The sequence below is a fragment of the Rhamphochromis sp. 'chilingali' genome (assembly GCF_963969265.1).
Source record: "Rhamphochromis sp. 'chilingali' genome assembly, chromosome: 22".
Classification (NCBI taxonomy): Eukaryota; Metazoa; Chordata; class Actinopteri; order Cichliformes; family Cichlidae; genus Rhamphochromis; species Rhamphochromis sp. 'chilingali'.
Window position 1 is genome coordinate 5,546,830 of NC_137950.1, and position 26,264 is coordinate 5,573,093.

Genomic DNA, 26,264 nt, shown 5'->3' on the forward strand with positions numbered 1-26,264 from the left:
TCACACCACAAACCAAATTGTGCTTCTTACCGAAGCACAATCGGGGATCTTGACATCCATCAGCATGGACGTTATGTTAATCCTAAACTGGTGTGATGTCTGTGGTGTGACGTGCTTGTAGTAAACAGTTTTTTCTTAAAACATAGTTTTTGGTCTGCGTCGGTTGGAATAATTGGTTCCCTGAAAGCAGAGACTTTGCAGAGTAAATAAATAAAAACATAACGACATACTGTAATTATAATTAGATAGTGCTCTACTGTTTTTGCGTTTTGTGTTATCCTCATGACTAAGGTGTGTTCATTTTGACCTTGTTTTTTAATATCTCTGCAAAGTAATTTGTGACCTGTTTTTGTCTAAAAAAAAGTACCCTGTAAGTAAACTTTACTTACTTACATAATTATTAACCACAAACCCCTGTGAAACACTGCAGGCAGCTTACAGCGTAATTGGACGTGCACTTCTCTATAAATTTAACAACAAGCTGCGTTAAGGCAACCCGCAGCGACTGTGATTGGCCTGTTCTGTATCATCGATTCGACCTATGCTACTGTTTCACTGCAGATTTTGAATTCATCAGTGCAAGGGTAACAGTCATTGTCAATATAAGGAATAATAATCGCAGCATCAGCACAAGGAGTCACAAATGTCAGCAAGTTCCTGAAGCGAGATTGATGAAACTACGGAAATGGATGTGAGGGAATGTACAATGATGTGGAAAAACTTGACGGACAAATATGTTTGCCCCTAAAAAATTCTGACCACAACACATAGTGGGGACCCAGGAGGGAAAAAATTCCCAGCATTCCCACAAGCACCCACATAAATGCTGGCAACAGTGTTGCTGACTTACAGTAGATTACATTGTAGCTTCTACAAAGATTCAGCACAGAAGTCTAAATCAGGCTTTAAACCTCAGAGGGTTAAAGGTCGTAACTGGCTAACCAGACGTTACAAATTTGACCAGTAATTCTGTACATGCAGGTTTTTTTATGTTCTAGTGGCATTTGAAATTCAAGCGTAATTTAGCCTATGAATGCACTTTTCTAACTCGTCACTGAGCATTCCTTTCTCTTATCCAAATATGGTCACCTTGCCTAAAAAAACCTCTCAAAGGTTAATGCAGCAAACAGTGGCTACATCCATCTTTAATATAGTCTATGATACAGACACTGGAACACCCCAAGCAACCAGCGTACCTCTCTCCATGAGTGAGTTGAAGAGTGATGCATTGATGAAGTAGAAGAGGTAGCTGATGAGCTGAGAGGAAATCTCCGGGTGAACCTGGCAGTCGGAGACTAGTGTCAGGCACTCGGTCAAAACCTCCACCACCTGCTGGATCTCCCCAGGGACCTGCAGTCCTCCGCTACCCAGGACCTGAGCGCTTTCACTGGCTGTACTCAGGTCAGAATTTTCCCTGAACGGATTGCAATCCAAAAGTCCTGGCAGGAGTGGGTAAAGGACCTTGTGAGAGAGAAAACAAATGTGCAGCTTAGAGTCACTCAGTTTTGATGTGGAGCTGGCAATTGTTGATAATTCCTGTGGGTCAATTTGAGGTTGGAAAAGTTAACTTTGTGTGGTGTATGTTCTGATTAGCAGGATAAAATAAAACACGTAACCCCTTAACCTAGAATTCAGACCACCCACAATTTCCTGGCGTGTCTGTCTCACACTATAACATAGCTGATAGAAGACTGGGTAGACCCAACCAGTGCTCGCAGAAATAAAAAAGACATAATGTTTTTAACATTTCCTTCCTTTCAGTGAAAGGCCCTTGGTGTTCTTCAGGGCGAGCCCAGACAACGGCCGCTTTGTTCAGGCTAATTGTACACAGACATCTCCCTTCCTCTCCGATCTCACTCTTAGACCCACCAAGCATCCGAGGCCAACTCCAGCCATAGATCACATTCCTAAAAAGCTGAATATGGCTCGTGTGGGCTTGGCATTGCACTGCAAAAAGAACTGCTGAGTGAAGGGTTTTGAAGCAATCCACCCTGAGGAGATCAGTTTACTTTCACTAACGCTCTGAAGCTAGGAAAGGCCGAACATGAACAGGAGAACGTAACGACCACGGATCCCACTGCACATAAGACGCTGGAAATGGCTGAACAATAAAGCAAATAATCTTGCAAATGTTGCTGGTTGGAAAATATCTCTCAGTGGAATCAGGGCAGAGAGGATTTATTCACTCAGCAGCACTGGATTCTGGGATTACCACATGCATCCATGGCACGTATTAGCCTGGGGTAAAAAAACATAAAACTGCATTCATTGTGACGAACACGTAAACACGCAGTCTGCCCACAAGCCTGTTAAAGTGCGCCTTTATTCATCACGACATGTCTTCAGCTGCAATAGCTGCTCACCAGTGGCGCCTTTTGTTTTCCATCCCGCAGCAATAACCCTCACATCAGATGGAAAGCCATGAAAAACTCCTAAATAAACAGATTTAAGAAACTTTTAGCATGTCTGCTGAGATTTAAAGCTGAATTTGCTGTGATCTAGGAGGAGTTATAATGTTATCAAACAAGAGGTTTTTCCTGGGTCACCTTGTGGAGCAACCTGTCAGGATTTAATATAACTTTATACTGCCTCAGACAAGCTACACTACATAAAACGCTACTGTAGACTAACAGTGGTCACACCACAGGCCTCATGGCTCTGAGCTTTCTAAGTTGTGGCGTTCATGATGGATGACAAAACATGCCTGGATTAACAGGACAAGAACAGAAAAAAGCAAAAATCAAAGAAGACTATGTGAGAAGAAAGCGAGTTCAATCTGCCCAAACAGCAGAGAAATAACTTTATCCTCTTCTCTTTTGTCTAGTAATCAAGATTATGCAGCACAAATAATACCTCACATTAACCCATCCTTGGCTCATGAACGATTCATAGAATAGATTACAATAAAATAAAGTTTTAAAAGATACATTCAGTTAAAATAAGATCTACGTGGTTTAATTCAATTCAATTTTATTTATACAGCACCAAATCACAACAATAGTTGTCTTAAGGCGTTTTATATTGTAAGGTAGACCCTACAATAATACATACAGAGAAAAACCCAACAATCATATGACCCTCTATGAGCAAGCACTTTGGCGACAGTGGGAAGGAAAAACTCCCTTTTAACAGGAAGAAACCTCCAGCAGAACCAGGCTCAGGGAGGGGCGGGGCCATCTGCTGCGACCGGTTGGAGTGAGAGAAGGAAGACAGGATAAAGACATGCAGTGGAAGAGAGCCAGAGATTAACTGTACTTGACTTTACCAATCAATCTATCTTCCTTCAGCAATTTTAAGTTCACCGCAAGTGACGCTGTACAAGATGGATAAAAAAAACCCAACAGCAACAGTATTTTGGTGGAGAAGGTGGCAGTTTGTTGTAATACCCTGTTAACATTTAATATCTGGTCAAAACTGGGACAACTGGTGCTTTCCTGTGTCCCCTGAAGTTCTTCATGATCTGCTGTACCATTATATAACACAGCCGAACGAACTATTAGTTGCTCTAATTTGTAAATTGTTTTGTAGAGATAACTAACTGACAATGAAAAGGAAATTATAAATATTACCAGTTGATTGGATATACTCCAATAAAGTATTTTATAAGCAAAACGGTGCAGGAGAGAAGTTAAGGTGAACCAGCTGAACATTACATTTTCTAAAAGGTAAAATTATGCATCATGTTAGAAATTACTATCTGTAGGCAGGTATCTAGACCATATCCTCCAACACTTTTCCTCTTTAAAGAACCAGGGTCATATTACTGAGTTCCTTCCTTCACAGGAAAATTGTTTAAGAAAAGAAAATTGCAGCTGCCAGAATTTATGTGAGACCTCTGTTTTTCTATCTTTAACATGTCAGCATGTCAGGCTGGCTAATGTCATTTGCTAATGATGTCTTGGATGTGGCCTAATACTTGAAAAGACAGAACTCTTTAAATCTGCATTGTTCGTTTGAAGCATCACGGTAACTGGAAGAGGAGACTTCCATATCAACTATCAGCTTAAAGATGTAACTGTATGACTCCAAAATAGGACAGTCTCCTGATTAATTTTTTTTGGATGCTATTTTCACCCACACCCACACACTTAACTGGAAATTTATCTGAATCTTTCCTGGGCAGAGCTCCATGGGTGTGGCGCTTTAGTGAAAGTGCACAACTGGATACTGTGGCTACAATAAAATATGTTTTTTCTCTTTTCCCAAGGAACACTGTGTGAATAAAGCACAACATAAATCAATACAAACATACAGACTAAGAACTGTAAATGATTTACCTTTAGTGTCAGGAACTTGGCAAAATGTGCTTACTAGTTTTCCTACTGTGAGATAAGTATGAACATCAGTCTTTAGTCTAGGAACTAAAATTGGACCTAGAACAAGGAGACAACTAGCCTAGCTTAGCATAAATAATGGAAAGGAGCTTGACTAACTCTTAAACTTCTAGAAAAATTAGACAACCATATACCAATACAGACATTTCACTTGTATATTTGAATTAATAATTCTTTTTTTTGCCTTTGGGAAACCTGGCCTTTTTATTGCTCAAGGTGGAATCATAGTTTACTAACAAGGTGCTAACTTACTGGAATACAGTGTGTTTTCACTGGCAAGAAACATCTAAACTAAGAAGGAAGAAAGAAAGAGTAAAAAAAGAAGAGAAAAGCTACAAAGCTTGAAAACCAAAAAAAAAGAAGCTAAAAGGGTGCAAAAAAAGTAGGTCTTCATTACTTCATTAGTACAACTGTCACATCATACAGACATTTGAAACTTTGTTAGCATGAGAATATGTGCACAAAGTCCTTTCTCTACAAATAAAAAGAAAAGTTGAAAGAAATGGTTCCTTGCTAACACACACACACACACACACACACACACACACACACACACACACACACACACACACACACACACACACACACACACACACACACACACACACAAAGGCCCTTGGTGTCCCGCCTCTCTCCCATGTCACAATGCACTCAGTGTGGTCTGGCAGCATTGCTGCTCTGTCTGCTAGAAAGCTACTGGAATGCTAACTAAGCTCTTTATTCTCAGCCATTTGCAATGGGTGGACCAGATGATCTACAAGTTGTCAATGCAGGTCAGATCGTTTCCTTCCAGTTAAACCAAGGACATATGTAATCAGCAATTTGTAAACCGCACCACTGAGTCACTTCCTTGATAGTAGTCTGTTACCTTAGTGAAGTAGTACACACACTGCTGAAAGGCGAGCATGATGACCTCCTCTAGGACAGCTATCGTCTCTTCGCTGGCTGAACGGACGCAGGACATCAGAAGCTCTAACAATACTGAAAGGTATACATTCAGAAACGCATAAATGTCATGTAATCATATGGTTGGAAATGTGGACTGTGCTTCATAATGTTGCACTGTTTGGTTGCACTACTGCCCAGCATAAGATAAATAAGGAATATGATGAATTTTAAATTATGCCAGCAGAGATCAAGAATAAAAATCCGGAGTTGGAAACAAGCAGAATAGCTCCTCTTTCATTATTATCATGGTTACATGCTCTCTACAGCACCTAAACAACTAACCCAAGTTCTTTACTTCCTTGCTCTCATCATCTTCCTTCTCTGGTTCCTCCTTTTGTTCCTCCTCTTCTCGGGCTCTCCACTCCAGAATAAGAGGCAGCTGGTGCTGAATGAGCTGCAGCAGCTCCAGGCTGTTTGACATCCACACCACTAGGGGGTGCAGTCCAGGGATCAGCTCTTGAAGGCAGAGAAGAGTGGGGTCTTCTGGGTTTGAACCTTCGCACCTGAGACTGCAACACAGGAGGAAAGCTGTGCAGTGTTCTCTGTGAACTGTAATATAATTAGTGTCGGGGAAATAAAGAAAGCTCTGCTTACACTTCAGGCTGAACTGCAGCCAGCTCCTTGGTCTGCTCCTGCACGACAAGATTAAAAGTTTTGGAGTGACTTAAAATAGCAATAGGTAAAATTGTAAGCCAGAGCCATCTGGGGGATATAACACAGTATTTCTCTGTTCTTCAGATAGTAACTTAATTTAGTAATTCAGTCCTTGGTTGCTACAGTGAACAGCAGTTTGAGTTCCTAAGAAATGATTCCCTGAAGAAAGTTCTGCTTTGGGAAATTAACTTTTGGAACAGAATTTTAAGCCTGATTTTCTCCCTGCAGACATTTTCTCTTTGGTCTCGGTGTGCTCGTGCTGGATGCACTCAGCAACACTTGAAAGTGACCTCTCCTTTGGTTAGCAGTGAAGCAGATGATTGAAAAAGACTGTAAGCACATCATGGCGACCAGCTATGGATCTCTTTAAATATTAACCTGTGCACATCCTTTTTTAAACATGAAATCTCTGATTTCCTGACATTGAACACATCTGGAGCAACTTTTTTTGCTTGTTGTTGTTATGCTCCACTTTAAAATGTGGCCGAGCTCCTTATGTCTGTTACTACAACTCACCCACATGGCACTCTGAACTCCACTTGCAATACGCAGCAGAAGCCTGCGTAGGTCTGACGTTTGAAGACAAACTGATGAATACTGAACACACATGCACAACAGGAATGCAACAGTCAATGGTGGTCTACCACTGATGCTGCTACTGCTCCCCATAGCAACAATCTCCTTCACAATAATGTCCTCGTCTTCAGCTGCATAGGTAAGAGTCAGACTGTGGCCTTCAGGTGATTTTAGAAATGGAGGCCCTCCGCTCAAGGGCAGTTTGCAGTTTGGGCTCTGGTAGGTGATGCAGGTGCTACAGAGGATCTTTTCGCTTGTAGTTGCAGAGGTGGTGTGACCTAGAGTCCAGGAGGCGGCAGACAGGCTGGGTTCAAGAGCATCACTGATCACTTCCTTTATTTTCCAGAAAGAAACAAGAAACATGAAGCAGGATTTGCACTTAAGAAAAAATCCAAATTGATTAAAAGTAAAAGATTTTGGTTCTTGTGAAGGTAATCTGCCGTTACCTTGTGCATTGAAGCTAGAGGGTCTTTGAAAAGAAACAAGTAGTGCTGTCCCAACCCAATAATATCACCAGAGCAAAGCGGTTCCTCATTTCTCAGCCCTTTTCCATTCTTAGTGACCACGGCATCCTGACGCGGGCAGAGAACGGTGGGTGCAACGGCGCTGTGGCGAAGGAAGTAGCAGTGTCTCGGAAGAATATCAGCGGCAAAGAGAAGGATATCAGCCTTTGACCCTTCCTTGTGACCGCTTTGTTGACCAACAACAATATTTGGGCTGGCAAGGAGGTAGATGACAAAGTCCTGAGTGAAGAAATAAATGACAAGTTACCAAACAATCACCAAGAGTTCACTATATCTCATCTTCTCTCAAATGTATTCCACCCTGTACAGTGCCGTTGTCTGCTGGTGCTTTGTTCAGGCATGCTCAAAGAATTTCTTTTAGTATATAAAGAAGCATTATGATTACCTGACCTCCCATGTGAGATTTTTATTTTTTTTTAACTTTGGTATTATTGTTTTGGTTTTACCTGCTTCTTTGATTACATTTAACTTCCAGATCTACTTGGTTTAATTCAATTCTATTCAATTTTATTCATACAGCGCCAAATCACAACAACGGTCGCCTCAAGGCGCTCTGTATTGTAAGGTAGACCCTACAATAATACATACAGAGAAAAACCCAACAATCATATGACCCCCTATGAGCAGCACTTTGGCAACAGTGGGAACTAAAAACTCCCTTTTAACAGGAAGAAACCTCCATCTTAACCAGGCTCATGGAGGGGCCCCCCCTCCATGAGCCTGGTTAAGATGGTGACCGGTTCAGGTGAGAGAAGGAAGACAGTATAAAGACATGCTGTGTTTAAGCACCAAAAGCTTTAGAATGGATCATAGTTTTGGTTCAAATCAGAACTTGCACAATGATCCAGTGACAGGTTCCAATACTTCTAATATAGCCTATGAATGGTTGCCTGAAGAGGATTTAGTGATAGTAGGAAAGCTAAAAAACAAGAATGCAAAGATCTGCTTAATACAATTCAATGACAAGTGTCTGCACAGTGAATGCTAGCATGCTGTACTTGAGTATAAACAGTGGTAAAAAAAAACAGCATTTAGTAACAGAAAGGTGTGTCCACACAGGCAAGGCCAACATGGAAATCTGTGCTGACACAAAATCTGTGACATTCAGTGACTTCAGTAGGGTTCAACTTTTCTGAACTTTGAGGCGAGCAACGGAAGTGACTGTCACTGAGCTCAAACCATATTTTAATTACCATATGACAGGATTGTAAATATATTTGAGGGTTATCCAGTTATCCAGGAAATCGAAGTCTGGAATGTCCGCTATCAACCAACCATCAGCAATAAAGCAAATTGCTACTGGTGTGAATGCCATAGACATTCCAGACAGACCTCTGAGGTCTAAGTCATCGTAGGTGGAACACTACTATTAATGCTAACGCTAAACCTATATTTTAGAGAAGGTAAAAACTGATATATTTTTTTTATTTTTGTCTGATTAATTTCTTTGTACCTTGATTGCAGAGACTTGGGAGCACAATTTAAAGGTACAGTAAGTAATCTTTTGACATTATTTAGTAGAAAAAAAGACAGTTGTACTCATAAATATACATTGATTAGTGTATATGTACATCTTCTAAAAAACTGATGCATTCTCACAAACTCGGAATGAATTCATTAAAAATACATGGCAGCGAGCGCTCCTGTGGGAATTTGGAGGGATAAGAAAAGATTTTACACACTGTATCTTTAATAAAAAAGAAAAAATACATATTACATAAAAATACATACAAAAACTGTGAAAACCTGGCCAGACTGCAGGACTGTTTTGAAAACACGGACTGGAGCGTGTTCGAACATCAGGACCTTGAAGAGCACACAACATCAGTGCTCTCATATATTAACTTCTGTGTCAACAGTGTCACTGTGGACAAACGTCTCCGGGTGTATTCCAACCAGAAACCCTGGATGACTAAAGAGGTCCAGGTCCTGCTGAAGCAACGTGACGCCGCTTTTAGATCCGGTGATGGTATGCAGTACAGTGCAGCCAGATCTCAGTTGAAAAGAGGCATCAGAGAGGCAAAGGCAGCGTACAAGAGAAGGATCGAAGACCACTTCACCACCAACAACTCACGACAGGTATGGCAGGGAGTTCAGCACTTAACCAACTACAAACCTGGTAATACCACGTTGACTGAGGGTAACGCGGAGCTTGCAGAGGAGCTGAACCACTTCTTCGCACGCTTTGAGGTGAAGGGACCAGAGGCAGCAGCAGCAAAAACATCGGACAGCAGCAGCCCAAGCCTCATAGTGCAGGAATATGAGGTGAGGCGCACACTGAGGGCAGTGAACCCCAGGAAGGCCACCAGACCAGATGGGGTAACCGCAAAGGTCCTAAAAGAGTGTGCAGACCAGCTGGCTGGGGTCTTCACTAAGATCTTCAACACTTCACTGTCCCAGTCCTGCATCCCGCCGTGCCTAAAGTCAGCCACAATTGTCCCACTGCCAAAGCGTACTAACATTAGCAGCCTCAACGACTACCGACCAGTTGCTCTAACACCTGTTATAATGAAGTGCTTTGAGAAACTGGTCCGACGTCACATCATGTCCTGCCTGCCACCCACACTCGACCCGCTCCAGTTTGCATACAGAGCTAACAGATCAACTGAAGATGCCATTGCTACAACGCTCCACACCACCATCTCTCACCTGGAAGTGCAGGGCCGTTACGCCAGGCTGCTCTTTGTTGACTTTAGCTCTGCTTTCAATACGATACTCCCGGACAGACTAATAGATAAACTGCTGGAAATTGGACTTCCTTCCACCACCTGCCGCTGGATCAGAGACTTCCTCTCAGACCGTGTACAGAGAGTTAGAGTGGGGCCTCATCTTTCCTCAGCCCTCAGCCTCAACACCGGCTCTCCACAAGGCTGTGTACTGAGTCCCCTACTGTACACTCTGTACACACATGACTGTGTTAGTTCCCACCCAGACAACACAGTCATCAAGTTTGCAGATGATACCACTGTGGTGGGGCTCATCTCAGGGGGAGATGAGACTGCATACAGAGCTGAAGTTCAGAGGCTGTCAGATTGGTGTGCAGACAACAACCTGGACCTCAATACCACCAAAACAAAAGAACTGGTAGTTGACTTCAGAAGGAGGAAGTCCGAGCTGCAGCCTGTCAGCATCAACGGGGAGTGCGTGGAAAGGGTCTCCAGTTTCAAGTTTCTGGGTGTGCACATAGACACAGACCTCCAATGGAGCTCTAACACCTCTGCGGTCTTAAAGAAGGCCCAACAGCGTCTCCACTTTCTGAGAATCCTCAGAAAAATGGACCTGAAGAAGGAGCTGCTGACCGTCTTCTACCGCTGCTCCATTGAAAGTGTGCTGACATATTGCATCGGTGTGTGGTTCTCCAGCTGCACCACAGCACACAGAAAGGCACTCCAGAGGGTCATCAACATGGCCCAAAAAATCATTGGACATCCTCTTCCCTCCCTGAAGGACCTGTACAGCACTCGCTGTCTCAAGAGGGCACGCAGCATCCTACGGGACTGCACACACCCAGGACACCGGGTGTTTAAGCTGCTGCCGTCTGGCAGGAGGTTCAGGCTGCTGAGGTCCCGAACAAATAGACTCAAGGACAGCTTTTACAACAGGGCAATAGCCCTGATCAATGTAAATAGCTGACCTGACTGGATACCTCCCTGGACTTTTTAGGGGGAGGTAACAATGTTTAAAACGATAACAATAATATTTATATTTATAACAAGGTGCAATAATAATTAATGTGCAATAATAACAGTGTGCAATACACATACACTTATTCTTCTTTTTTATACTAAGTTAATATACTGTGTTGTGTTGTTTGTTACGTTGTGATGTGTCATATCGTGTCGTGTTGTGTTATATGTAGTGCCGACGTAGGACAGTTTTTTCCAATTTCATTGTACTACTGTACTATGTATGACTGTGCAATGACAATAAAGAGTTATCTTATCTTATCTTATCTTATCTTATATTCTGATTGCCCAAGTTTAAGAAAGCATATCAATCACTGAAGAGCCAGCAGCAGTCTAGTTGCGGTTGAAGAATAGCGTCAAAATTAAAGTTGAACAGATGTTGCAGATGTTACTCTGTCATCAGCTCAAGGTGCTTCTTAAATAGCGCCTGAATGTCCTTGTTAGACTTTCTAGTAATAGGTTTGCATTCAAGAATCATTTTCTTCTGTCTATTTGCCAATTATATAGACAGTGGAAAAAAACAACAATTAAAAAAAACTTGAGAAAATTATGAGCAGAAGAAAGAAAAGCACACACTTCAAACCTCACACATTTGTGTCCACTGAGCTAACTGCCATTATGTTCATGTGGTAGCATTACTGAGTTAATGATGCTGATCTGACACATGCTGCAAACTTCACAAACCAAAGGGTAACGTGAAGTCGACTACATCGATCTTATATACACAGTCTGTGGTTAATCAGCAACATATCTGCAACATGTTAACAGACTGCATCCATTTGACTTTGTTTGGTCTGTAAAAAATGTTATAAAAAAAAGGCTCAAATCTGAGTAATGAGTGCTTTTGTAATGCTTGAGTTCATTTTATGAATAGTGCTGTGATCTGGAGACACAACTACACACTTTAGCCCTTTTGTTAATCACTAACAAAAAGAAAGATTGAATTTAGTGCATTACGTCAGTCCACCATCAGCTATGTAACAGTCTCCCTCAAACAAAGCTTAGCAATCTGATCATGTGGAGGTACTGGAATTAAAATCTAGATCCAAGCCTGATTAGACAAACAATGTTTTATTAGCCCCAGTGAGTGGCAAGCATAGTGTGTAGAGATTATTATGTTTGACATTCCCCTTGTGATGCTTGTGTTTTCCAACTGGACAGATTAAAGCTGAATTAATGCACAAATAAACTCTTTAAACCTTTATAATAGTATATCTTGGGGGTACATGATTATATTCTTATGAAGGGTATTTTGGGAAAGAGCTGTGACGCAGAGCTAAAGCACTGCAGAATCTGTGTATGTGTGTGTGTGCCTGCATGTGTGCGGCTGTTGGCCACCGTTAAAAAACCACTGGTAATCAGTCAGGAAGCAGTGCCAGGCTTGTCTTCTTCTGTTTCCTGAACAGTGTTTTTATACTGACAGTTTTTCTACGTGCTGTTCACTGACCTTCACAATAATGATTCTTTCCGCTGCCTCTCACTTTCACTTAAGAAAACAATGGATTTTACAGCACATGTAACACTATACTTTAAAATGTAATGGTTTGCATATGGAAATATTTTTTAAAGAAGCTGAAAACAACGTACATGCAGCTAAAACTGTAGAGCAGTCTAAATTTACCGTTAGCTGAGTCGTGCCCAAAAATTATACCTCATCGTTTTAGCTAACCACACCTAACAGAGGCAGAGCTACTGACTGACTATAGCGGTTTTTAAGTGTAGAATCTACCTAGCTAACTGATAAAGCAAGTTCTCGTTCTATGAATTTTATATAAATGCATTTCAACTTAACAACGCATTAAATTGTCTGGTGAAAACTGCATGGTGCTAAAAGACTGAAGCTAAAACTGCCTATTCCAGTCAAAAGTTAGCATGCTCAGCAGTTGACATAAAAGACACAGCAACGTATTCCATTGTGTTACTCAATGAGAGTAACGTATTCTGAATGCTTTGGATTCAGAATACTCTTAATATAAAATGAGTAACAGTAGGGTGGACATTAGTTGAGGCTGCACTTTATGCAGCGATTTCGTATAGAAAATTACTCGGCGCGTAAATAAAACAGGCCCGCGGCTGCGAACCGTAGTAAAGAGACCTCTGGCTAATATGTCAGGTTCCATGTCGGGCTCGTAGCCGAAAACTAGCTTTACTTTGTTGTCTGGGTCAACTTTGCTAACGAGAGACAGAGCGAGGCGTTGAAAGGCTGCTCCAACGGAAGTTATTGTTTTGGAGGAAAACACGAACACAGTGTACAGTCGAGTCTAAATAGCTTACTTACAACTGGGTTCGTCAGGCACTCTTTTTGGCTGCAGTGGTTATTATTATATTTACATGTTCCATACATGCTATGGCTGTAACACTCTGCCTATTGCCTTCATATTAAATAATTTTTTGAATAATACTTTTAAAAAAATATTTCTTCACGTCATTATGCGGGCCGCAAGTAGAGGTGGCATGGGCCCCGAGATTGAGACACAGACTCAATCTCGGGGCCTCTCAATGTGTGTTTTGTTTGCATTTCCACCGGCGTGGAATTACCAAAAATAGAGAGGGCATAGCCTAACATATGAAGCAGGAAAAGATCACAGTGTAATCCCTTTATTTCGCAAAGTAACTGTACTCTGATAACCACCTTTTTAAACAGTAACTGTAATGGAATACAGTTACTCATATTTTGTATTTTAAATACGTAATGCCGGTACATGTATTCCGTTACCCCCAACACTGGAAACAGAATCATTGTTATAGTGAAAATGTAACTATGAGTACAAGATAAAATGTTAAGATCCATTCTGGCCAACTGCAAAAAAGTATAGTTTCCTAATCCTAATCCTAGAAAGTGTTACCATTCAAAACATCTTAAGATGTTAACATTATAGGGTTTGAGAAGCTTGCCAAACATTTACCTAACAGTTCTTTACTGGCTTGTCTCACTGTGTGTTAACAGACCTCTCTCAACTGAATTATAGTTGTTATTTATCTGTCTCTCTTCCACAGCATGTCTTTATCCTGTCTTCCTTCTCTCACCCCAATCAGTCACAGCAGATGGCCCCGCCCCTCCCTGAGCCTGGTTCTGCTGGAGGTTTCTTCCTGTTAAAAGGGAGTTTTTCCTTCCCACTGTCGCCAAAGTGCTTGCTCATAGGGGGTCATATGATTGTTGGGTTTTTCTCTGTATGTATTATTGTAGGATCAACCTTACAATATAAAGCGAAATGAATTGTCTGGTTTAAGCTCCAAGAGGGACACAAGAAAAATGCTTTGCTTGAGGCTTCAGAATGAGACCTCACTAACCAATGGGTGACCTCACAGTGGCCTTGTCCATCTTATACATACAGGCTATATTTAGGAAGTGTGAGGTGAGCCCCTTTGGGGGGGGTCAATGTAGTGATCATGCTGGTCCAGGACCAGGATAAATGAGGAGTGTTACATCTTTGCCATGCATATGGATAAAAATAATGCAGATTGCTCAAGTCCCAAACAGATGCAGATGATCAACAGTGGCAAAGCCTAAGAAGAGAATTTAAGGGAAATAACCAAATGAGTTTGCCAATACTGTTGTCTGCCATTATTTTTTGTTTTTGTTTCTTTTGTGGGAGTGAACAGTTGGTAGTGTTACCCAAACTCAGCATCCGGGACAAACTTCCACACAGTAAGTAAAAACACATGTGTAGTTATTATGAACAGGACCATTTTTTTAAATGTTGCACATACACACTTTTTAGGTCTGTATGTAGTGTACTGTTATGCTGCTGGTTCTGTAAACATAATATGATAGCTATTGCAACTTTTTAGAACAAATAAATGAGGGAGCTCTGGCAGTAGCAGTAGAGGACATCAAAGTTAAGTGGTAACAATAACTTGAAATATAGTTTGGGATTCACCTTTCATGAGCACAATTCACAATTTTATCCCCAGGAAACTTTTAAAGCATTGATTACTTAACTATAAAGATAAACTTTATGTAATAGCTGAATTGTCATGACACTTTAATGCCAATTCAGCTTGTGTGCATCAGTAATGCTAATGCAATGACACTGTAAAATACACTGCTAGTTTACATCTTTTTAGTGCGATCATATAAATAATGACCTGGTTGTTGCTGAAGGTTCTGAAGGTGAGGTAAATAAAACAGTAGCTAAAGTACACAGTGTAACCAAAAGTTTTTCAGTTTGATTATCACTTTCTGCATGTTTCCTGTCTTGTCCTATTGGCCGAAGAGGCAAATTGCCAGAAAAAATAAAACTGACATCAGATAGACCATTCCCTAAACGTACACTATTGTCTTTTTAGTTTTTTTTTTATCATATAAAAACACCACTCACCCGCTACTAAACTCTTTAAATGGACGATTTCAACACTCGAACATGTATAAAAAGCCAAAGCACTGACAGGCATTGCTGTTTCCTACTGCTGCTGACATATGATTGGAAAACTGCTTTTCGGGGTCAGATGCAGAGCGTGTGTTTGGATATGATACCTGCGCGGGGTTGTAGCCCTGCAGCAGTAGCAGGTATGGACAGTCGTGAGGAGGGTGAATAGAGTACTGTGTGGTGTTATCGTCGCTGCTCTCTGTCTCCTCCCTCTCCGACTCCTCTACTTCCTGCTCGCCTCTCGGCCTTGACGGACAGAGGTTCTCTGTTTTGGCCCCCTCTGAGGGAGCTGCAAGGCTGTGAATGTGATTCTGTTCTGGATGCTCAAAGCTTTGCACTGACGTTTGATTCGGGCACTCGCTTTCATCCTTGACACGTTTTTCGTGATCTGTGTCGTGTTTGGTCTCTAAGAGGTCCATCTCACTTTTGCTCCTCCACAGTTTCTGGCTCCGGCTCATGGTTTTCTCTATGAGGGTGGAGGTCACTCTGGAGCGGCTCTTCTGCAGCTTACGAGCCTGAGCATTGATACCTGAGAGGGAGATGAATAAACAAATAAGAGAGCTGGGAATAGCGTTGTAACTACATCCAAACTGAGCTGCAGTAAAAATATACAGAGCTCAGGGCTAATGGAATGTGGTGATAGAGCAACACCCTTTTTTTTCTTCCTGAAGCAAGGTGAGGTGTGTGTGAGCCTCGGTCATTTGTCCATGGTGTGTTTATGCCAGGATGAACACAGAAGCACCATACAGGAAACAGACCTCAGTGGAAAGAAAGAGAGCTCATGGAAAAAAAGAAGAAAAAACGGCACCCCCGCAGCAGGCATCTACAAGCTGACACCGATAGAAGGCCATCACAAGCTGTGCCATTCATAAAAGCAAAACACATAACAGGACACAGTCTTACACTACGAACACAGCTGTGTCAACCACAGCTGGGGCCCCTAGTAGAAATGATTGTAGAAAATAGTCCAGCCAGTGCTGTTACAGTACCACGGAGTGTTTGTGTCAGGTATCTGTGGAAAGTTCTGGTGTTTTTCTTCTGTCACATCATCCCTTGTAAGGCCAATTAGATATTGTAGCAGTGTAAATCTTTTACAGCATTTTGCAGCAAGCAGTGAAGTACAAAAGATAGGGTGTGTCACTGGAAGAAATCTAATTAAACAAGTGTGTCTGCGACATCAATTACATTTAAAGTTTTAAAGAACATTTTAATGGAACTGAGAGCAAATGTGATCCCCAAATTTGCAGCAGAAATTGAAAAGAAAGGAAAAAAAGAAATAGTAGACCTATTAAAATATAGCTTGGCCTATGTGGCTTGGCCTACTTTCACTGGAACAACAACGTGCCAACAAACCACATTTTTACTGTGAGAACTTTAAAACTGGGCTTAACACTGACAATGCTTCATTTACTGGTGAAGACTCCTATTCCAGGGCATGCACCCTGGTTCAGGATGTGGTATAGTGTGCAGCGATAACTCCTTATTGCCCTGTGGCTATAGCGTACCAGCAGTGATGGTATCCTTCTCTTTGGATGTCTTCTCCTCTACTGAACTTCTCTTCTGGATTTCGAATCGTCTTGCCAAACCATCTCTGGGTTTCCACAGCGACTGCAGGAGGAGGGGTTTTTCATGGTCGCCCAGTACTCGGAAACCTTCTGTTCTCCACGGATGATTACTAATGGAACCAATGGTGTCACAGAGAACGTAGGACTCCGCTTCCTCCTTTCTCAGGCCATACCTAGATCACAGTTAGCCATGTTATCATCCTTTCAAACCCAGAGACAGAGCACTAAAACAGTAGGCAGCAAAATTTCTCCTGAGAATTTCTCCTGGACAATATCATTAATTCTCTTGAGACCGAAGCATTACATTCAGAAGCACTCAAGGTTTATGTTCGCTTGTTAGCAGCTAACTATGCCTGTTTCTTCACAGTGGGTTTATTAAATGTTTCTTGCGTAAAACACCCTTCTGCTGTGTCTAGAAACAAATTTCTTAAAAGAAGTGACAGCAAATTGCAAAACTTTATACTGAGCTCAAAAATGCTTAAATGCTCTGAACAAGTGAGAGAGACTGTTCTTGAGTGCAATATTAGCTCATCACCAAAAGCAACTGCTTTCACATAAGTGTTTATATACATTACATGCAGTACTATGTAAAAGTGCAATAAATTTCTTTATACTTTACTAGGATAATGGAAAGGAAGTGCAGCAATTTACTGATTATATTGTTTTTCTATTCAGGTTTGCTAATAGCATTGGTAAAATGTTTGGTATTATTCACGTGTTGAGAAAGAAATTAAAGCATCTGTTTTCATAATTTCATCAGTTTTGACAAGATTAATCACCCCCTAAAACCCGTTGCCATTGATTTTCAGTTTAATTCTTGCATAATTTGGCATGTCTAAGTCTTTTCTTTCCCCTTTCCTTCCTTAAGAATCACTTTTTGAGCTCTCCACTGAAACATTTTCTGTTGAGGCTTCAATGAAGGGGGTGAAATGCATCTATCTGACCCTGTTTCAGGTTTTTCCAGTTTCTTAAGAACATGACTTTTAGATAATGTTCATCTGGCACATTTGCTTTCATCCATCACTAAACATTCCTCAACATTTTTTAAGGACACACTGCATAATGCTGAGATATGTCAATTTTCAGGCTAATATATTTCTGGGAATCTACCCTGTTGGTACAAAAATAAAATTTTATGCCCCTTAGATTTTGTTATCCTCGGCACTTTTGTAGGATCAGCTAAAAAAAATGGGAACAAATTGTGTGCTTGTGACAAGCTTTTAGTAACAAACTTTACTGTTCTTTGCTAAGTTGTCTATAATGTGTAGACACAACACTGATTCATCCCTTGAATTAGATGAGTTTTTGTGCTTGAATGATTCATTTATCAGTGTTAAGTGGTAAACAAGTAAGTAAAATAAAAAACCCAAAACATTCCTCTGAAAATGTCAGGTACAAGGACGGGACTGAATCAGCAGCTAACGTCAAGAGAAAAACTAAAAGACCTTTAGAAAATCTGGAGCTCTATTGCTAAAAACACTTACAAATTAAAAGAAAGTCTTCGTCTTACAGTACTGTACTAACTTTACAATTTATCAATATAATTTTGACTGATAAACCTTCATAGACAAACAAACACAAGGTCAAATAAGTCAAACTGACTAACTTACTGTTTGCTAAGCCATTACGCTACTGCTAATGTTAGCAAGCACTGCCTGTTAACTGAATCTTCAAGCCTTTAATCCTGCTTCACTTTTTCATCTTTTTATGTAGAGTGCATACATCCAACCTAACAAATCTACCATATCATTGACAAACTATTATGTGTGCATAGATTTCTTAGCAACTAGTTGCACATTTGTCCATACAACAGAATTAATATTTAACTTTAGAGTTGTTTTGTGCTTGCTTGTTGAATGTTAATCCAATATTCACTTTACTTTGGGCTTTAATTCGATTTCCATTTGCTCCTGAGGGAAATATCTGTATTTAAAGATGCTAAAACCCAACTTTGTTTGCCAGCTAGTTGCTAACTATGTCTGCCTTTGTTGCCGTGCATGTAGTGGGTTTTTAAGAGCTGGAAATGGGTTTGCTGGGAGTGAACCAAGTAAAAAATGCTTCAGGCTGTTAGAAACTCAACAATTAGCTCCAAGAGGCTAAAATGTTTGGTATAATTGATGGAAGCTGTAGAAACTAGGGGTGATTCTTAGTGGTTTCTTCACTGTTGGCACCATTTTTAACTTTACATATTGTAATGGGTCAATGGTTAACATTAAAGGAATTAATGCAGCTTTGACACATTTGTCTTCCAGATGTAACAGACCCTCCTTTTATTCTGTTTCTTTGAAGTAGTCAAAGCAGTATCTTATGAATATTACAATAAACCTGTTTTCATTACACAAAAAAATAATTATTTGAGAGTGTTTGCTGAACCGTTACTAAATGCATAAAGTAGTAATGGCATATTTAAATGTCACTGCTGCAGAGAATTATTTTCACTAAGAGAAAAGAGTCATGATTTACTCCTTCCTCTACAAAGTGAATACCGCTTGCATTAATCATCCCATTATGTTTTTTGGCTGAAATATAAGCAAACGCTGACAGACACTGATTCTCTAGAGGCTGCCTCGGAGCTGGGCCACACTGGCCGTCTTTAACACAAGCCTGTGGTTTTCTCTGGTCCTTTTCAGCAATACTAACTCAGTGGCCCTGTGTGCACTATACTGCAGTTATAACAAACAGAGCAACGGGTCATACCAACTTTGTTCATCTGAAATATACAATACTAAACACAGAAACGTAAATGCGCTAACCTTTCATCAGGCACTATAGCCAGTCTATAAAACTATTCTGACTGCATTGATATACAAACTCCGCTCCAGCAGAAGAAGCATATGGATATACATAACTCAGCCAGGCTCATGAGCAAACACACAAAGCAGGCACATATGGCAGGCAGACGCATGTTCCCAGATAACACATGGTCTCACCGTTCAAGGGCCTCTTTGACGAGCTCTTTTGCACTGGAGTGCGTGGTGGCGAGGACGCTTTTATAGTGAGCTCCTTCCAGGATTTCATTTCCAAAGATCTTCAGGATTCCTGGGGCAGTTATCTGATTGGACAGCTCAGATGGGTCTTCTGCAATTAAAGCATCTGCAGAGATCACTGCAGAAAGGGAAGGAAGGTTTAATGCTTTACTCAGTTGTGGTTTGGTATTATCGATGAAAGGCCAAACTTTTACATGTGATTACAAAAATTAGTTTTTATTAAAGGAGCTCCATGTTTTATTCTTAACTCTGCTAGAGTAGCTTTGTATGATTCACATTTAGTAAATACTATATTTACTTTTTTTTAAACCTCATTCTTGAAGTCAGGTTAAGTCAGGTTTCCTCTGAGTTGCTGCCCATTAAAAAACAAAAGGTTTGAACAGAAGGTTGGTGGGGCTTCTGTGCTCAGGGCCAGTTTCGGTATATCTACTCTATCTTCACATCATATAGAGCCAAGAGTAGAAGAAAAACTGTCAGAAATTGAGTGGATAGAACAGCCTGAAGCCTGAAAAAGTATAACAGGTCCCCCTTCACGGAGCATTAGTAAAAAAGCATGCAGTAAAACAAGTTTAATGCTAACTGATGCAGTTTAGGCTGGTTCCTCAGTTTCTCTTTAGCTGATTGTCATTCAAAACAATTTTAACCAATTTCAGAATGCATATTTGCATTTGAATGCACTTTGTTTTTGTGACTTTCCAAAAATTGAAGGACAATGTAATGAAAAAATATGGTGAAAATTAATGTACAGTAAGTGCAGTGGTTCCCATATAGCACTTTTTTACTCTACGTGAACACTCAAAGCACTATATAATCACACTAGCATTTATTTCTACATCCAGGTGCTCTCTATCTCACATTCTCACTCCAATGAACATAATGGGAGCAACTCAGGTTCACTCAGGTTCAGCATCTTGCCCAAGGACACTTTGGCTGGCTAGGAATCACATTTCCTGCCTTCCGATAGTAGATGACCTGCTCTACACCCTGAGCCACAGCCCCTTACTGTACATCCATGACCCGCTGATGAATATTCTTTATAACACAAACTGCACAACTGATGCAGCCAGTTTAACTTAGTGGTATTGTTTGATTTAATCAAAACAATTATTATTAAAATGAAAACAGCAGAGGCAGAGCTACTCTGACTTTTATTTTCTAAACTGGCTCAGCCTGCATGCAAGATTTTGGTATTAATCTAAAGCGCTTGCAAACTAGTGCCAAAATAGCTCTGATGATATCATTTGGGTCATCGTCTTGCACATCATCACTTATCCCAGAGCCACAAGTCATCTGTGCTAAAAACACTAGCTGTAGCATTAGCACAACAAATCCTGAGTGTAAACATGCAGGGAGAAAGTAAAGTCACTGTGACGTACTGCTTCCCTTCCTGGTGTGGACAGACAATGATGACTTGAGTCCTGCAGTCAGTGCCATGGAGCCTGAGGTGGAGGTGGGGGTGCGGAGAAAGACACCTGAGAGGCGGTGGGTGTTCCGACGAATGCGGCTTTTGCAGGGCTGTCTTATGGCCACGCCCTCAGCAGATCTGCTAGCAGATGAACTTCCAGTGGATGAAGCTGAACTGCTAAATAAAAAAGTAAAAAAAGAGTGTTTGAGAAACATTTTGAACACTTACCAGCTGGAGGACTGATAAAGCCATCACATCGGTTCAAGATCAAGGAAGACATGTTTGCGTCTTCAATCAATCAGACAATCATCAGCCACAAAAAAAGGGAACCAAAACAAAGATATCAGAAAAAGCAAATCGAATCATAAAGTATCATGTCCATTCTTGAAAGCAGCACGTATGCTAGGCACATACCGTTCTGACCGTAATGCAGTGCTGCCTGGTTTCCTTCACCATGCTTCTCTAAGCTCTCTTGGGACATGAATGAAATAATCAAGTGTTGCTTTACTTCTGACTGAGCCTCTAAGCTACTTATCATTATGGTTCAAAGGTTCTCTGCAGTTACGCCACCACTTGGAAATAAACGATTTTACATGTCTGATTGATAATCTTAGCACTCCTAGTTGCACATAAGCAGTTGCATTAGAGGATAATGAAAGCTCCTTCAAGTTCTCTCGGCTCAAAATGTGGGTTTATTTGTAGAAGAAATACGCAGTGGCATTTTTTTCAGTTTGGTCTTCAGCTTCTGAATCAGGCCAATAGTCTTAAAAAAGGAAGACAAGCACCAGTAGCTGAGTTCATCATAGTGTAGTGTGTGTAGTAGTGTGCAACAATACTGCAAGGCTCTAGCTGTACCAAACTTAAGTTCATGTGTCCATGTTGAATTAAAAACCACTTGCCTGAGCTTTTTCAACTTTGAACTGAACTTCAGTGTGACAGTATCATTGTCCATGTATGTGTTAGTGCAGCTTCACTGCTGGCATCTTTATGGTTGTGTTTCTTCAAGGGATAAGTCCCTGTAGAGCAAGGTGAATTTTGCTGAATATCTTTCATTTAAAACCTCGTTTTATTTTATGATGAAATACTTTTGTAATGGCTCTTGTTGTGTATGATACCTATAGTTTGCGTTTCCTGGTCTTAGCTGACAGGTTTGGTACCCAGTGTGGTCTTCTGCTGGTGTAACCCATCTGTTTCAAGGTTACATATGTTGTGCACTTGATTAGTGGTTATTATTTCAGTTTGTGGTCTTCTTATCAGCTCAAAGCAGTCTGACCATTCTCCTCTGAGCTCTGGCATTTTCATTTTAATCTCCACGCCACATCTAAAGTCACTTAAATCATCATTCTTCCCTATTCTCATGATCAGTTTGAAATTCAGTAGGTCACCTTAATTATGGCTAAATGGCTAAATGGAGTTCCTGCAGTGTGACTGTCTGATTAGATATCTGTGTCAATGAGTGGTTGAACAGATGTATGTAAGAAAGTGGATGATGAGCGTAGAATTGATGACTCTGCCTCAAGGTACTGGAGAAGTAAATCTTACAGTAACAGTTTATAGTGCAGCCTGTCAACTGTAATTAAATAATATTTCAATATATTTTATTTGAAATAACAATAGAAGTATATTTACATACAAATACTTAAGAAGGTAACAAGTCATATTGTACAGGAAACAAAGAAATAATTATGCGGTAAGTAAATGTAACTTATGTGGTTACATATGTAGAACAATTTTAAGTTCTACATAAGTAATTTTAAGTACTGTGTGATTTCCCTGTACTTTTTAGAGTGTGGCTGTATTTTAGAGTGGGATAACCTTGCCTAACTTACAGGTATTTTACAGAAAAGGAGACAGAAATGATCCTGTAAGTAATATGAAGTATGGCCTAACTGAGCTGTGTGCAATTACCTGATGGTTTTGTGGGAAAACAAGTATTCATTAGTTAAAATTACTTACATACTACTTAAATTTACTTAGAGTGTAAATATTTCTTTGCTTCCTAACAAAATCTGACTTGTTGCCCACTTATTCAAGTGCACCTACCATTAAGTATTTGTATCTAAATATAATTAATAGTAATTTCAAATAATGTACATCAAATCGTCGACCTTGGGCTCGAAACACCAATCTGCAGATGGATTCTAAACTTCCTCACAAACAGGCCCCAGGTGGTGAGAGTTGGTAAGCACACCTCCTCACCACTCATCCTAAACACAGGTACGCCACAGGGTTGTGTGCTTAGCCCCCTCCTATATTCCCTGTTCACACACGACTGTGTTGCTAAACACGAGTCCAACATCATCATCAAGTTTGCGGATGACACAACCATCATAGGCCTCATCACAGGCAATGATGGCCTATAGAGAGGAGGTGATGGCGCTGTACGAGTGGTGTCTGGAAAATAACCTGACTCTCAACATCAGCAAAACTAGAGAGATGATAGTAGACTACCGGAAACGACCAGTCAGAGAACACCAGCCCATCCACATCAACGGTGTCAAGGTCGAAAGGGTCAGCAGCTTCAAGTTCCTTGGAGTCAACATCACAGACGACTTCTCCTGGACCCTTCAGACAGACACTGCTATCAGGAAAGCTCGCCAGCGGCTTTATTTCCTGAGGAGGCTGCGGAAGTTTGGCATGAACGCCAACATCACCTCAAATTTTTACAGGTGTGCAATTGAGAGCTTGCGGACGAGCTGCATCACAGTTTGGTACGGACGCTGCTCTGCCAGCAGCTGTAAATCACTACAGAGAGTGGTGAAGGCAGCAGAGCACATCACTGGCATGAGGCTTCCTGCCATTCAGGACATTTATCTCCAGCGATGCCTCCGTAAAGCACACAGCATCATCAAGGACCAGAGCCACCCAGCACATCAGCTGTTCTCCTTGTTACCATCTGGCAGACGTTACAGGAGTCTGTCTGCTCGGACTACAAGACTCAAAAACAGTTTTTACCACCAAGCCATACGACACCTCAACCACAACACTTAAACACACACAACACAGTCCACAGGACGCACTCAGAAGCTACCCTGCAGCTTCACAAGTACTCTGTTTAATCTGCACTGGTCACTCCACTTTATTGTTATTGATATTTATATTTAAAAGTGCAATACTGTAATTTTCTGCTGCTCATTCCTGTGCAATATCCCATCTGCCCCCCGTCATATTTCTTTTCAAGATTTTCTTATTTAATCACTAGTGTACATATATTTATATTTATAGATACATATATATTTAGTCATCTTTTCTCTTTTACCACGTCTCTCTAATATTTTGCTCCTTACTATTTTTCTATTTTTTATTACTTTATTTTATTTTATTATATTTTATTATATTTTCTTCTACAGTACCATGCTGCTGAGTGACTGCTGCTCGTCAAACACATTTCATTGCAATGTTGACCCTGTGCTAACTTGCATATGACAAATAAAACTGAAAACTGAAAACTGAAAATTCCACTTAATGATTGTGCTTTTAGTAAATGGCTATATTATAAAGCATTACCACTCTTACAACTCTAGGTCTGTTTGCCATGGATGACTGCAAAACACTACGAAAAAAGTAAGAAGTGGAAAACTGAACTGTGAAATGCTATAGGAGAAGTAGACTGACAAATGCATGTGTGTATAATTTTAAAAATCTATGTCACGACTGAGCCAAAAATGACCCCATTCAGTCACTTGAAGTTTAAAATTTCCGATCAGTTCCTGTTCACAGTGACTGGGACTAATATTACATGAAATACAAAACATTCAAATCGGAAGAAAGAGACAGAAGTAAACTTGCACTTGGGGATACAAATGTTTTGTCAGGTGAACAATCAACATGGATCATCTGTTTTTGTTACAATTAAAGTCAAGTTCACAGTTCAAATACACAGACAGTCTGTCAGTGTGAATGTGAACCTCATGCTTTGTTATATCCAGTGGCTTAAGGGATCGCAAGTTCCAGGACACATCAGGATTGAATACATAACAGCATACAACAACATTCAGACAGCATGCCTAACAATACAATCAAATGACAGGAAGCACGAAGACAGAAGTAAAGGTGCACTGAGGCAGACAAAAGTTTGGTCAGGTGAACAACTTGTTAATTAAAGTGCACATGAACACAATTAGGCACGAATACGCATTTGTTAGCACGTGTTTCATACTCACTGCTGAGAGCCATCACTGGTCTTCCTCCCCAGCCTGACAAACCGTCTTTTTGGGAGAGCTGCAGGTAAGTTCGGGGGTCTTGGTGGTAGAGAGCGCAGCTCCTCAGAGGAATCTTTAATCCGACTCATTCCTGTCTGATCCACCTGGTGCTACGTTAAAGTGGTTTTATTCTAAATGATCAGAGAGGGTTATTCTAGTGCTCGACTGGAGAACAGCCGGTGTTGCCTTGCATCATTCCTGACATGTTCCATTCAGGAACCGAGGCGCAAATTCATCCAGCTGCTGCTTCATTTTCCGGAATAAGCGCTGCAGATGTTTCCAACCCTCATCCAGCTGTTGACGGACTGCTCAGTCCAACAACAGCGACGAAGCTTCTCCAGTTACAACTTCATCTCTTAACTGTCTCTGGGACGCTGACACGTGATCGAAATATATCTTACTGATGTCATTCCAGGGAGCGGACACATCTGATGAACACTGCTGCCATTATGACGTATCCTGTCCGCTTCCAAAGGAAGCAGCCTGTTTCAAATTCATAACGAACCCGCTCTCCAGATGTGTTTCGACAGCGCAACTGCCTGAAAGTGCCAAGGCTGCACACACCCGCCGACCCGCACTGAAACTTTCAAAATAAAACCTTACTGAAGAACTCGTCTGACCTTTTAAATCCCAGCTTTCACAGCATTGCACCGCTTTTCTTGCTGTGGAAGATGTGCTAAGTTCACGTCTGTGCTTGAAGCAGACAGAGGAACTCGAGCAGTGAGTGAATCCAAGATTTCTGTGTCCATCACTCCATCTTCTGGCTGAAAGCAGATCACAGCCAGCGCCCTAACCATAACCTTTTTCCTGACCTTAACCAGGACTTTAATGATGTTAAATAGCGTGTTTCTAAGCGATTTGAAGAACATGTGTAGATTGAGTCCATACGGTTCTCATAATTCCTCATTTTCCCGAGGTCGTCATTTAGGAACGTGGTGGGTAGCCGAAAACGTAATATGTTGACGATTTGTCACCTAGCGTAAAATGTTACGCTTTGGGAGTGAGAACGTGTT

General features: G+C 40.9%; 1 protein-coding gene across 1 annotated transcript in view; it reads right to left on the reverse strand.

Moving 5' to 3' along the window:
* The window catches only part of radil2b (Ras association and DIL domains 2b), a 37,587-nt gene extending 11,769 nt beyond the window's left edge, over positions 1–25,818 (reverse strand). Inside the window, exons 1-11 of the mRNA XM_080873895.1 lie at positions 25,213–25,818; positions 21,021–21,226; positions 19,588–19,762; positions 16,598–16,830; positions 15,200–15,621; positions 6,959–7,255; positions 6,453–6,845; positions 5,877–5,914; positions 5,565–5,791; positions 5,203–5,315; positions 1,197–1,461 (exon numbers count right to left, since the gene is read on the reverse strand). Coding sequence (XP_080730021.1) covers positions 1,197–1,461; positions 5,203–5,315; positions 5,565–5,791; positions 5,877–5,914; positions 6,453–6,845; positions 6,959–7,255; positions 15,200–15,621; positions 16,598–16,830; positions 19,588–19,762; positions 21,021–21,226; positions 25,213–25,340 — 2,497 coding nt within the window. The 5' untranslated portion in view covers positions 25,341–25,818. The remainder of the gene's footprint in view (positions 1–1,196; positions 1,462–5,202; positions 5,316–5,564; positions 5,792–5,876; positions 5,915–6,452; positions 6,846–6,958; positions 7,256–15,199; positions 15,622–16,597; positions 16,831–19,587; positions 19,763–21,020; positions 21,227–25,212) is intronic.
* Between the last annotated feature and the right edge of the window lie 446 nt (positions 25,819–26,264).